Raw genomic sequence first — 14,687 nt, 5'->3', positions numbered from 1 at the left:
TATACTAAAAGACTGCATTTTTAGCTTCCTTTTGGTTACACATTTCAAGTAGCAATCACATTTTGTGACGTTTCTCTTTCTTCACTAAAATGTGATTGCTACTTGAAATGTGTACCAAGTTGAAACACTAAAGATTTTTTCTTCTTGATATGTTGCTGTCATGGATCGTTTCGCACAGAAGGCAGCTGCTGCGGTGTAATTAAGTTGATGACTGCTCTTGTTTGAACCACCTTGGCATTTTGTGTAAGATCCATGGATCCTTAAAAAATGAGAAACGTATAGTTCTGCAAGCTCCCCATGCATTCCTATATGGGCTGTGGCTGAAAATTATCGTTTTGAACCAGGTTTTGTTGAGGTAAATGCTACGTAAGGGTATTCTTGGCACTGTTGAGAAACTACACTGTTCTTCAAATGTGTGGTGATTAATTTTGGCAGTTGAAGAAACTGGGGATATGATGAACAAGAGCCTCGTCTACCATACGTGGAAGGTGCTCGTGCCGTGAGGCAATGCTTGAATCTAGTGCAAGAAACGGAGCTGTAGTTTCTGTAACGAAGTTCTAGCTTTAAAACTTTGGTAAGTATGATCTAATACATAAAGAGACCACCAAAGCTTTGATGAATAAAATTTATGAATACATTATTTGTAAACAGTCCTATATTATCGAGAGCTTTCTTAAGTTAATAAAATAATTACAATAAGAATTTCAAACAGATTAAAAGATCTAAGTAAAAGGCATCAAAAGCAAGCACATGAATAAATTAGAGAAACAAACAAAACAAAAAGAACACTCCAAAGGATAGGCTGAGATGCATTCAACTCAAAGCATGTGCTCAAATCCTCCACCTTGATGACTTGGGACTCGACCAACTCCAACATTGTGAACCAACTGTTGCAGCCACCTCCTCGCGATTTGATCCTCCTGAAAAGAAACACAACTCCAACTTTTAACTAAGCCATTTCTTACACGAACAAGTTCAAAATATAGCAATGACTTACGCGAAGACAATTGCTGAAGGTTCCATCTCGTAGAGAGTCAGGGAGACAGCTTCCGAGTGCAGCACAAGCCCTAAACAACACACAAGTGAGCCAAGAGAAACTAATGTGATATATTTATCTCTGAGTAAGGTTGTTTTGAGCTAAAACAAACCTTGGGTTGTCTGATAAACGGAGGTAACAACGAATGATATGCTTAAGAAGGCGTGGAGAAGGCTGCTCCACTAGTGACTGAACCATATTGCCCAAAACTCGACCAACAGCAAAAAAACGCTCTGCTGTTGTGCAGATGTAATCCATCCCCACATCATCTAACAAGATCTTCTGAACTATGAATGTCGCAACCTAACATTATCATCACAGCATGTTAATTAACAAGGCGTTAGTTAATGCACATTTTCCACGAGTTCTATGAAACTTAACAATCCTAGCCTAGAGCATTCTCATACAGTTCAGTAAATAGATAGAAGAATAGCTGAGACTCAATTTTGGGTAGAGAGTTTAAAAATGGGACCAGCAGCCATTTACATCTCAGATGAGTTTTGTGATTTTCAAAAAGTAGAAGGAAAAACTCGAATGTGAGTATATATATAACTGCGCAAAAAATGTTATGGTAGGATAAGAGGCTTACGGTTTTGGACAGCTCACTCCCCATCTCCATGGTGCGAAGGCAGAGAGGAATAATTTCCGTTGAAAGAAGGAAGCTAATGACCTCTGTATCATCAACCTGGTGTAGAGAGGTGAAAGAAGGATGCCAATGACCTTTCTTATTTCATACACTAACAGAAGGGGAAAGGGAGGGGATGGGTTTACCTTGACAAGAGCACCAATGACACCTAGGCTAGTAAGGCGCAAGTACTCAAAAGGTCTAGACTTACTCGTTGTATTAAGGAAGGGGTAAAGGTAGAGTGGGATGTGAGCTGCAAATAAAGAACAAACAAGGTATAACAACATACTCATCAATAAACACGTGCATAAAAACTGAAACCATAGAAAGAGATAACCACCAACCATGATAGACATCCCCAATGGTACAAAAACATTAAAATGCATAGCCCAATTAAAAGAAGGAAAACATTACCCTTGAGAAACAACATTCTCGTGTCGGAATGAGATGCTACACACTGCAGAGTGAGATAAGGCAAGACGAATTGTATAAGATTAGGCAAATAGATGAAACATGAAATGTAACAGAATCATTTGACCTGAAGAAGGGCAAGTGAATTGCAAACACGGTTGGACTGAGCAGGAGTCAGATTCGGAGGTGCAAGAACAGAGTAGATCGAAACTATCTCCTGCAATCAAGTGTAGATGAAAACTTTCAGTAGACACTCTTACCAAAGAAAATGTATTGTATTCATACCTGTAATAAGGCAGCAATGGTTCCAAAAGAGTTCCACAAGAGAGGCGCCAAATCCTGAAACAGTTCTCTTTTCTACAAAAAAGAACAACAATAACTGATTCAGACAATGAGATTGTCAAAAGCATAATGCGATGTCGGTAGAAATAGAAACCCTAAGCTATTGTTCTCCAATCAGACCAAACAAACAAAAATAAAGACAACCCATACGAAGTGAAAGCAAATGTGAGATTAAAAGGGATAACCTTGGAAAGCTCGAGGAGAGCGTTCTCTCTGAGTTCGGGATTGCTGAGATCGAGAACCAACTGCTCCGCGGATGCCAAGTTCCGATCTTTGTTCGCCGGAGCTCCGGCAGAATTGCTGGGACCACCGAAAGGAGTGCCCATTGAGAGAGATGGAGGTAGATTCGCCATTTTGTTCCAACCAGATTCGATTAACTTTGTTTAGTTTTTTCTAGTAACTAGCTTTAGTCTAAATCTCCTCTTCCTCCTTTTTCTCGAGTTTGAAGGGACATCACCTCCAATGCCCACCCTCCTTATCGGTCAATCTTTGAAGGACATGAAACAAAAAGGAAAAAATATAAAATGGCAAATTGCTGGAATTTACAGTTAACCCTAAGGAAGGTAAACTATTTACGGGTTTTACCAAGTTTAACCGGAGAGAAAACCGAATCGAATTGAAATACGAACCAAAGATCATAAATTAGACTTAACCGTTCCCAATCCAACTTAAACCCTCCGATCCAATCTCGATTTTAACCATCTCGAACCCGAATCCAAATAACCACTCAATTTCGATTTAAACCAAGTCTCCCCTTTATTTCCATTTCCCCTCTCTCTCGGGATCCCCTCTCTCTCAACGGTTTCCCCCAAATTCGAAAACGTAACCCTAGAACATCCCACTCCCCTTCGATTCCTTCGATTTCCCTTCGATTATTCACCGAAAACGTGTGAATCATGGTTGAAACTAGGCTGGGTAAGAGAAAGGATAGGCCTCCTCCAACGGCTCCTCCTCCGCAAAAGAGCGGGACCTCGAAGAACTCGAAGAAGAACAAACCGAAGAAGAGTTCCAAGAAGAGAAAAACGACGGATGAGGAATCACCGGCGGTTGATTTTGTTGGAACCGTGGGAGTTGCGGAGGAGAATGAAGTAGAAGAACCGGCTAAGGATGTAGAAGATCGGGAGAAAGAGAAAGAAGAATCGGAGAAGGAGAAAGAAAGGGAAGAAGAAAATGGAGACGAAGATGAAGAGGAAGAAGAAAATAGCGATGAATCTCAAGAAGAGAAAGACGAAAATGGAGACAAAGATGAAGAGGAAGAAGGAAATAGCGATGAATCTCAAGAAGAGAAAGACGAAAATGGAGACAAAGATGAAGAGGAAGAAGGAAATAGCGATGAAGAAGTAGAGAACAAAGATGAAGAAAAAATCCAAGAGGAGGAAGACACCGGAGAAGAAGAGAACGGGACTCCCGAAGAGAACAGAGGTCAAAATGAAAATGAAAATCAAGAACAAGGAGAACCCCCATTGGAAGCGGAATTAGGAAATGTTGATGGTGATGGTGAAGGGGTTCTCGGGCAAGGAGAAGAGGTAATAAGTGTGGAACTTGAATAGGGTTTAACTAGATATACTAGGAAAGGCTCGGATAACTTAGGAGAACTATGTTTTAGTACTTGCATAACTGATGTAGAACACAATGTTACTTGCAGGAATTAGAGGCAACCGAGGCAATCAAACCGTTGAGGATGTACTTCTATGAGTCGGAGTACAAGAAACAAATAAAGCTAGCGACCAAATGTTTCGTCAAAGACGTTATGGTTACATTTGACAATCTGGAACCGCCGATGAGTGATACTGAGAGGAAGTGGTTTGAGAAGCATCCACAATTCTGTCACGTGTTCCACCTGGAGAAAGACTCAAACCACATGGTCCAAGGAATGTGGATGTTGCTATTGCGGACAGTGGATAGCTCGAAGAGGAAGGAAGTGTGGTTCATTGTGAATGGTGTTCCCATCCGCTATGGCCTGAGAGAACACGCTTTGATCTCAGGTCTTAGCTGCCGCAACTATCCACTTGGGTATAAGGAGTTTGGTGATAGAAAGTTCGTGAAGCGCCATTTCAAGAAGGGAGAATCAATAAGGCTTGAGGATGTCAAAGCGAAGCTGTTGGCTATGGGAGAACACAGAGACCGGCTGAAGATGATGGTTTTGTTCTTTTTAGGAAGTGTTATCTGTGCGCAAACGAAAGTAGGAAAAGGCGCCAGAGATGTTTTGGAATTCTTCCAAAGAGCTGTGGACGATCTCGAGTTCTGCGAAAACTTTCCATGGGGGAGGTACTCGTTTGATTACATGGTTAAGGAGATATCGCACACCATAGATCATTTTGGAGGCCGGGTTAGAGAGAAGACTTTATGGCCACTTCCAGGTTTCTGTCTGCCACTGGAGGTAAGCAATTGAAGATAATCACCTTATCATTTGTTAATTTTATTGTGTTAAGTGTTTGTACATGATTGGTATGTAGTTGCTTGCTTTTGAGGCAATTCCCAAGTTGGGATTGAAGTTCAGAAAAGAGGTTGAAGACGTCGATGTAGACTGTCCTAGGATGTGCAGATCAGTCTTTAAATCAGCAGGGATGAAAGGGTTTTCACTTTCAAAATTGAATCGGGAACTGGACAAACTGGACAAAATAACGGTATGTTTCTTCCCCTACAAACTTTGAAAATGTTGTAGCATTATACTAACATAAGATTATTTTTTGGTTTTAATTTTTTGGTATCAGTCACGGGATATCCACAGCATCCTTCCTACCAAGACAGAAGAAGAAGTAGCTCTTTTGGAAGAGATGACTGAAGAGGAGGACGACGTTGATGTCGATGATATTTCTGTTGACAGTTGGATAAAGCGTCTTGCGGAAGGACATTCAGTCTTTTTTGAAGAGATGTATGATGTAGACGTTGCTGCGCGTGATCCAAATGCACAAGAGGCTGTCGACGAAGATCAGGATGACGAAGAAGGTGGAGAGGAAGGAGGCGCAAGCCAGAAGAAGATGATGGAGGAGTTGATCAAACAAGTGAAAATGTTTGGCACTCAGCTAAAGAGAGTTAAGAAGACAATGGACAAGTTTGAGGAAAGGATGGTGGTTCCGTTTGAGGCGTTTATGAAGAAAGCTATGGATGAAGGGCAAGGAAGCAGGGAGTGAAGAACTCGGTTATGTATTTTGTAAACTCGGTTATGTATTTTGTGGGAAGTTGGACCCATTATTTTGTTGTTGTGTGGATGTTGGAAACCTATTGACTTATTAGGTATGTTGGATGGAACTTGTTCTTGTTATCATGGATGTTGCAATCTTGTTATCATGGAAGTTCTTATGATTATTTTTTGAATGTGCCTCTTAAGGAAAACTAAGAAAAGTAGGATAACTTAATGAAAACTAGGACAACTAGGAGAACTTGTAGAACTTAATGAAAACTAGGAAAACTAGAAATACTAGGAAAACTAATTCTTCAACACCACACTTAAACTAAGCATACAATTCTTCAAACTTCCTAACAATGTCATCTTCTTCATTTTCGTCATTCCCGCCCCCGCCCTTCCCTGTCTTCTTCTTCTCCAAGTGACTTTTCATTTCAGAAATGGTCTTCTGTAATTGCTCAATCACTTTATCCTTCTCCTGGATTTCATCACGGGCTTGAAGCAATGCTCTCCTTTGCCATTCTGTACCAACCTCTTCATCGAACCAAGAGAAGTAATTGCATTCATTTCCAAGCTGCAATAAGGTCAAAATTCAAACCCAATTCAAATTCAGATTCCATTATATCCAGATTCCATCATATATTCATACCTTAAAACGCGGACAGCCATAAAAGTGTCGACCAGGATTTTTCTCAGTCCAAGCTTGCCTTATTTTCGCCGGCAAGCCACAGTGACACAACCTCAGACAAGAAAATCGGCGGCGGCTCCTTTGCGATAAAGACGAACCCGAACCCGAACCCACTTCCATCTTCACTTTTTCCATCTCACTTGCTCGGCGAGGGGGGAAGAGAATTCGATTCTCAAAATAGAGAAGAGAGACGAGAGAGGGAGAGAGACACGGGAGAGAGGGGGGGAAGAGGAAATGGGGGGAGAAATAGAGAGAAAGAGAGAGGGAGAGATGAAAAAGGGATAAAAAGTCAAACTGAAAGTACTTGAAAGGCTTTGGGAGGGGAGTAAATTTGTGTGGTTGAGATAATTGCCCAAAAAAAATTTGTTCATAGTTATACCCAAGATACTAGTATTCCCAACTTTGGTCATAGTTATATTTTTGTCGGTTTCTAATTTATTTAGTGTTACTAATCTATTAAAATTGGTTATCTAGTTTTACCTTCAATATTACTAGTTTAAATTGTTATATATATAGTTCCGTGCAATTATATTTAGCGAATAGATATAACTCGAAAGTTTCGTTTGTAAGATGTCTTTGGCCAACAAAGTGTTATTGGAATTACAAGGTCTCGTAAGGGATACATGAGAGTTTTTTTCCTAAATTTCAGAAATTGATAACCGAGTTTTATTATAAATATATGTTAGAGTTGCGAAAACAAATATAAAACAATGATATTCAGGTTTTGATAGAGAAAAAACTATGAGATTCGAGTTTTGATATAGATAATACTAATGTCATTACAAAACAAAGTAGATTTCAAGTTTACGCAGTTTTCCAAGTCATACAACACGATACAACACGAAATGAAACAAAGTTCAAGAGCCACAAAATCAAGTACCCAAATGCATTACTCGAAATATGCATTACTCCAAATTCATCCAAATTTAAACTCTTTTCCTTCCTTGCCGCTTGATGCGATATGGAGGTATGATCTTCACCTCCTTGATCTGATCTGGTACATTCCAAGAAGCCATGTCGGGCACAACATTAAGTGTTCTGGAATACGCCAAATGCCACATTTCCGTCCAGTAGTATTTTGAGCACAACTCATGGATATCAAGGCGCCTGCCATCAACATTCCTAGCGAAATAGATATAAGCTGCCAGTCCATGCAGACAAGGGAACTTTTCATAGTCCCACACCTTGCAAGTACAAGTTTTTCCAACCAAGGTCGCCCAAAACACCTTTCCTGCAGTGTCAGTGATCTCGTACTTAAGCTCGTAACTATCAAGTTCCCGCACAGGTAACTTATGTGCAACAGCCCATAGATCGTGCAAGTAGTTCTCAACCCGAGGCACCAGTCTTGTATTCATTGATCTAGAAACAACATCCTTCCGTTGAGTGAACCAATCAGAGAATTTCCTAATGATACAATCCAGCATTGGTATTAAGGCCCACCTTGTTGCCTCTTTAAACACGTTCTTCATTGATCCCAGAGTGTTGCTTGTATCCAAGTTGTACCTATCACGTGGGAAAAAAACCCTTGCCCATTTGTCCTTTTCAATACCACATTCCTCCACATACTTGTACGCAGCTGGACATCTTATCTTAAATGAGTCGTAAGCAGAATTGAAGTCATCAACCGTGTAATATCTGCCCAACTCCATAAGTTTTTGCCCGACTATATTCTTGTTGACGTTACAAGCATGTAATTTCACCTTTTCCTTCAAATGCCATAAACAATGACCATGGTGAGCCTGTGGAAATACGTTTCCTATGGCGAAAATCAAGCTCTGATGAAGAGTACTAATGAAAACCAGTTCAGAAGAGTCTGGTATAACACTTTTAAGCATCTCGAAAAACCAAGTCCAACTAGCAAGATTCTCACCATCTACTACTGCAAACGCAAGTGGATAACTCTGACCATTAGGATCCTGAGCTTTCGCGAAAACTAAAACACCACCGTTCTTCAGACGTATCCCCTCCACAGCTATCACCTTCCTCATAACTGCAAACCCTTCAATGCAAGCTCCCAAAGCTATGAAAAGGTACTCAAATTTACTTCTATCATCCAATTTCAAACAGGTTTTTGTCCCCGGATTCACTTGCTCTAACATGTACAAATAGCTATACAACATCTTGTAGCTCTCTTTCGGACTACCAGGTATATCTCTGACGTGATTGCTCATTGTGTCCTGCCAAAAGGAACCAAACAAAAGAAACTCACTACAATTTCCCCTACTATTATCCTGCTACAGTTTTACCAGTTATTCGAATTTTTCCTGTTTTCCTAATTCTACCAGTTGTACCCAGTTATTCAGTTTTACTACAATTTATCAAGAACAATTGAATAATCTAGGGTTTATCCCTATCCCTCAACTCCAATTCACCTACCGAAATTCATTATACCGAAATTTACCCCGAAACTAAACAAAACTTGTCACAATTACAAATCTATTAAAACCCCCAAAACCTACTTCCGAAATAATGCTCGAACAGAGCATAACTTACCGGCAGCGTTCGAGAAGCTGAGAGAGAGAGGAGTGGAGGAGGAGTGGAGGAGGAGTGGAGGAGGGGGAGAGTGGAGGAGGAGCTGCAGGAGGAGCTGTAGGTTGGGTGGTCTGGGGGGAGGGGAGCTCGGGGAGAATCGGGATTCACTTTTTTCTTTTTTTTTAGACCAAACCAACAAACATAAGAACCACTTTTAATTTTTTTTACAGACCAATCCAATTCAGATCCGACCAAACCCGAGTTATGTTGGATGCCGATTTTGGTTTGGGACATTCTTGGTTCCAATTAAAATATGTCCTTTTGGTCTTTTCACATATTCATTAATGCTTGATGGGTATAGTATATTTTATGGTGCATAGGAGATTGATTGAGGAGGAGATTGGGCATTGGAGGTGATGTCCCGAGTTTGAACCATTCGGTCTCTTTCTTCTTTCTCTGTGAAATTTGCAAATGACAATTACGCCCTTTCCGTAAATTTTTTTGTTTTTTTTGTTTCCTGGTAAATCTGTTAAGGACAAAATTTAGTAAAAATTAAATACTCTCTCCCTAAATGAATAACCTCTTTAAATTAATACTATATAAATTAATATACACTAAAAATCTCTATAAAATAATATAATTTTATAATACTAAATTAAGTTTTTGGTTCAATTATTATATCGATAAATTAATATCTATATAAATTAATAAAAATTATAGTTTTGGTGTACTCCCAACATTATTAATTTATAGAGATTTCACTGTATGATGTTTTAGTTTTTTACTTGTATACAAATTCAGGATGTTCTATTTATAATTAATGCAATACTTTAAAAAAAAAAATATAAATCAAAATGTAGAAATGCAAGTGATTTAATTTTATTGGGAATCAAACAAAACTTTAAACTAACTAAAAGTAAAACTAAAAAGTAATAGACAAAAGTAAATATTTAATTTTTTTAATATATGTGAACAACCTTAAACATCATACATTTGTATTGAGAGGGAGTATGTCTTAGTATTTTTTTTTTAATTATCCATAGATATCCTAGCCTCCACCGAAATGGATCTAGAGTAGCCACATGTTAACAATCTACGTTATCGGTCCACATCGATCCCCTATCCATAGTGATGATTTTATTTCTCTAATGGTCAGGATTCTGACCCAGCTGTCTTTATCGTATTGAACTTCACCCTCGAGATAAGATCTGACTTTATGGTATAATTAGAGTAAAATAAAGTATGTGAATTTTTTAGCCTATTTACTATAATTTTACTCGTGTTATCATGTTGCGAAGGCCGCTTAGGAGAGATATATTATAGAGTTTGTAGGAAGGCTAAAGCTTCGGGCAGGAAGATGGTTTGATTTGGTCTACGCCTGTGTTGTAAAAGACAGTTGGGAGCTTTTATATCTTAACACATAGACTCTGTGTGTATTCTCATGGTTTATCACTGCATTAACAAGAAAAGGTTTTATGACATTTGTAAGAAAAATTGCGTATGTTGAGTAACGCAATGGCCGAAGACCCAGTTGAATATGAAATGAGTTAGTATTCAGTTGTATTTTGCCATTGTCCAGGAGCTCATCCTTTTCATGAGTTAATTGATTAAAAGGTCTTATAAAAAACATTCTGAATTTTATAAGTTAAAGAAACACATGACTTTGTTTAGATATCAAATTTTCGTTTCTTTTATCAATATTTAAAAGGTCAAATTTCTAGAAGTTAGAGACTGAGCTTTTTGTACCTTTTTGGACAAAGAACTTATTGTACTTTTTTATAGAATTTTATTAAACTTCTTTAGAAAATAGACTGTCTATATAAAAATATTATTCTTTAGAAAATAGACTATTTCTATATAAAAACGCCATCTTCATGTTATTTACTTTTTATACAATGGTTTTGAATGTAACACACGACAGATACATAATAAATGCATGACATTTTAAATGCAGATTGGACTGTAACTTTTTTGCCATTCAACACATTTTTTGCAGATAAAAATAAATAATTAAAAAAAAAATATCTGCATGCAGATTTAAATTGCACATAAGGCTTTGAATGTAACACAGGACAGATGCAGAATAAATGCAGGACATTTTAAATGCAGATTGAACTGCAACTTTTTTACCATTTAACACATTTTTTGCAGATAAAAAATGAATGATTAAAAAAATAAAAAATTTGCATGCAAATTTAAATTGCACATAAAATTTTTGATCTGCAACTAAGGAAGAGGCGGTACACTTACAGATCAGTAATATAAATTTATTTATATTGGCTATTAATTATTAATAGATAGTCTATTTTACTAATTCATGTTATTCACTTTGAAACTAAATAACTAAATCTTTAAAACAAAATTTAATATTTTTGTTTTATAAATAATTTATTTTAAAAGGAGTATATTTTATAGAATTTAAATAATTTTATAAAACATTTACATAAAAGTATATATTCCACATATTCCTATTTTTATATATTATGTTTGCAATAACTAGATATATATATATATTATTTTTGTATTATCTATTTTCTTTGCTTTACTAAAAATCATTTATAATATTTACATTCATAGAAAACATATATATTTTATTTTTATTCTTGTTATAAGTAATATAATTAAAATAATTAATATTTTTTTATAATTTTTTATTTTCTAATATTTTGTAAAAGTTATTCTAATGAATATATCTATGATGTTTGGTAATTCAAATTTCTTTATTTATAAATAAGAATTTGTATATTTGGTTTATATATTTAATTTTAATTATTATTTTCTAACATTTAATAAAATATGATAATTTAGTAAGTTTAGTTGATAAATAAAGATACAATTGTTTTGAATAGTGTTTGAAAACCAGATTGGACTGGCCGGTCAAACCGTAACTCATCCATCTTCATGTTTTGGGTTGCTTTAAAAATCGAATTTGAATTAAACCTTCAAATCTCGTAAAAACCGGTAAAACTCGTAATTTGGATTATAAAAATAATTAAATGGAAAAGGAATATTCTTAATTTTTAAGTTTCAATATATTTATTAGAATTATTTTTTTTTTGTTCTACGATTTAGTTTTGTTATAATTGTGTTTAACTTTTATATAATGTTCAAACTTTCTTTACATTTATTAAATTAATAAAAAATAATTGATAAGAATTTGTATTTTTGTTTTAGATGTTTAATTTTACAAAATTATTTTTAACGTTTGGTTAAAACACTAATTCGATAAATTAGCTTAACCAGTTAGATCTGTATTTGTTCTGTATAATCTGCTTGATCTGCATTTGTTCTGCTTGATCTGCGTTTTGGGTTTGATCTGCGTTTTCTTGATCTTTAATTTGTGAGCTGTTACCCATCAACTCTTTGGAGTTCGTGGATGATTACTAATCAGAAGCAATAATTGTAATTTCCTGACATGTAATAACACCCGCAACAACCTGACCTACCAACTATGATAAACTTAACAAGTATAATAAACAGTGGTAAGAGGAGAAACTGGAATAAAATGTGAACTTGTTGGTCTTAGTTGCGAGGCTTGTCAAACACTAAGCTGTTATTTGTTTGGATAGACAAAAATAGGGCCATGTCTTAGGCTTTATTAGAAAACTCAGAGCTGAATTAGTAGTAGGCATTGTATTTGGTTAGGTCTCGGTCCAAATATCTCTAGATTAAAAATAGAAAAAAAAATAGTCAAAGATATTTGTGATCTGGCAACAACCACCGGATTCAAACATGAGTATTAAATCTTTTTTCTGACATATTCCTAATTAATAACATGTGTTAGGATTTAGGACATGTTTATTTGAGGTTTTTATAGTAGGGTTCTTATCGTAATATAAAAACTATCTTTTAATTTTTAACTAAGAAAAATTAAGAACCGACTCTTAAATAAAAGTTTTAAGAAACGGTTTATAGTTTTTTTTTAGTTAAAGTTAAAGACGGTTATTATATCACATTAAAACCTTACTCTAAGAATCCTTGATAAACATAACCTCATATTTTATCATTTATGAATACCAAGAACAAAAGATGTCTCGTTGTAATTTTGTTTCATGCACCCGTCGTTTAATACAAAATCGTCGGTGCTGAATTAAACGCGGACTGACTTGCGACTAATAATGTAGATTATGTAATACATAGCCATTCGTTAGTCACAATGTAAATTATGTAATAGTGGAAGTGATTGGAATAAGCCGTAGCTTTATATTTTTTTGCTGTAGAATTTGAGCTGTAGATTTATTTGATGTAAATTATTTTACTGTAGTTTTTTAAAGCACTATTTTCTTGTTTTCAAAATAAAGTTTTCTACAGCCATATTTTAATTTTGCAGAGATTTTTTTATTGTGATTTTTTTTTTAAAAAAGTTCGATTAGTTAACATATATGACTTTAGATTAAATTTTGACTGCCTAGAACATCTACACCCGCAACTAATCACCAGAGCCGTGCGAGCATTTTTGGTTGTCCGAAACGAATCATAAAAATCTCTATAACAAAAATAATAATATACATTATGATAGAGAAGAAATTATAATAAGGTAAACTAACAAACAAAATATGAATTATACAACAAGATACTTAAAAATATTAATCAAATATTTATTATTAAAATTTATAACTAATTTTTAAGATAAGATGATTAAACTACTTATTTTTATGCCATAATCGAACAAAGATAAAATTTATCAACTTTGTTTTCCAATATCTCAAAAATGCATTCAAAATTGTAATCCAACATCTAATTATTCTTTAGCAATTAATAATTGTGTACATGTAAGAGCATCTCCAATGTAATACTCCATTTTTCCTCCAAAATGGAGTAAAAGTAAAAATGGAGTAAAAATGCTCCAACCCTACTCTATTTCTCATTCTATTATAGAGTGATAAACAAACAAAAAATATATTACTCTATTTATAGAGTAAACTCTATTATGAAGTGAGATTTAGAGTGGGGTTGGAGCAATCATTACTCTATTTTTACTTTTACTCTATTTTAGAGAAAAAAATAGAATGGAGTTGGAGATGCCCTTGGGAAATCCATATTTTTATAAGCCCTTGTTCAAATCCTAACTATTATACTGCTTTCCTCGTGTAGTTTAAATTCTTATAACTTTATGCCTCTCGTAGTAAATTAATAATAGATGATCCCTCAAATTTTGCTGCCATAAGCGAAAGTTTCTTTTTTTCATACTGTGGCACGGCACTGCCAATCACCATCGTAATACATGACCATTCGTTTCTATCTTGTAATCCCAATCTTAGCCAAAGGCAAAACCTCAATAATTCATTTATTCACAATATCAAATATTGTCAACGTGACTACAATTATTTGCGACTCGAAGACAAGCGTATAAAACGATTAAAATGCAAAGGATATCACTACGTGGCGTCTTGTAGGTGAAGCTTATCCGAACCGGCAAGTCGCATCGGAAAATCTAATCGTAGCTTCAATTATTTGCATGGGAACTCTCCCCCACTTTCAGTTTCTGTCTCTTTTCTTAATTTGTCTGCATGCTTTTCTATTAATATCTCATGAAAGTGCTTCATATTGTAATTCATGTATGCGTGTGTTTTCTACATATTTGCGTCCATATAATTGCTATAACCCATGGGCTATAAGTATAACTAGTGTTTTAAACCATTTAATCCCATGTTTCAGTAAACAAACCCACATGTTAAAAAGTTATACACTTTCCAGTTAGGAAAGTAAATATTTCCAAAGATTATTTATTATTTTTATTAATTAAATTTAGTATATTATTAGCATGTGGGAAAATATAAAAACTATCTTTCAGTAATGAAAATTGGAAATAAAGAGAATATCAAATATTATTTAATTTTAAAATCGTTTTGTAGTATTCATTCCATGAATTAGACATTTGTATTTGTTGTTGACTACTTTGTTAGTGTAGAATTTTCATGATTAATGAAGATTACACGAACACACCACTACCATTGTAAATGTCTAATCACATATTCACAAAATC

The 14,687-nt window shown here is 35.3% G+C and overlaps 3 protein-coding genes across 3 annotated transcripts; 1 reads left to right on the top strand and 2 right to left on the bottom strand.

Moving 5' to 3' along the window:
• Positions 1-597: 597 nt before the first annotated feature.
• LOC103835726 (CCR4-NOT transcription complex subunit 9) lies at positions 598-9,334 on the bottom strand. Its single transcript, XM_009111922.3, has 10 exons — positions 9,128-9,334; positions 2,600-2,855; positions 2,358-2,429; positions 2,200-2,289; positions 2,076-2,118; positions 1,808-1,914; positions 1,626-1,721; positions 1,149-1,339; positions 998-1,067; positions 598-920 (listed from the first exon to the last, which is right to left on the bottom strand). The coding sequence occupies exons 2-10, from the start codon at positions 2,765-2,767 to the stop codon at positions 819-821; spliced, it is 939 nt and encodes a 312-aa protein (XP_009110170.1). The 5' UTR covers positions 2,768-2,855; positions 9,128-9,334; the 3' UTR covers positions 598-818.
• Positions 2,855-5,723, top strand: LOC117126663 (uncharacterized protein At3g43530-like). Its single transcript, XM_033275372.1, has 4 exons — positions 2,855-3,940; positions 4,060-4,794; positions 4,871-5,041; positions 5,129-5,723. Exons 1-4 carry the CDS (start codon positions 3,311-3,313, stop codon positions 5,546-5,548), a joined length of 1,956 nt encoding a protein of 651 aa, XP_033131263.1. The 5' UTR covers positions 2,855-3,310; the 3' UTR covers positions 5,549-5,723.
• LOC103835706 lies at positions 5,648-9,121 on the bottom strand. The gene is made up of 2 exons (XM_009111901.3): positions 8,723-9,121; positions 5,648-8,406 (listed from the first exon to the last, which is right to left on the bottom strand). The coding sequence occupies exons 1-2, from the start codon at positions 8,993-8,995 to the stop codon at positions 7,156-7,158; spliced, it is 1,524 nt and encodes a 507-aa protein (XP_009110149.2). The 5' UTR covers positions 8,996-9,121; the 3' UTR covers positions 5,648-7,155.
• Positions 9,335-14,687: the final 5,353 nt, after the last annotated feature.

This window comes from Brassica rapa, chromosome A01 (genome assembly GCF_000309985.2).
Source record: "Brassica rapa cultivar Chiifu-401-42 chromosome A01, CAAS_Brap_v3.01, whole genome shotgun sequence".
Taxonomy (NCBI): Eukaryota; Viridiplantae; Streptophyta; class Magnoliopsida; order Brassicales; family Brassicaceae; genus Brassica; species Brassica rapa.
Note: the sequence above shows the minus strand (reverse complement) of the source record. Positions and strands in the feature narration are given on the sequence as shown.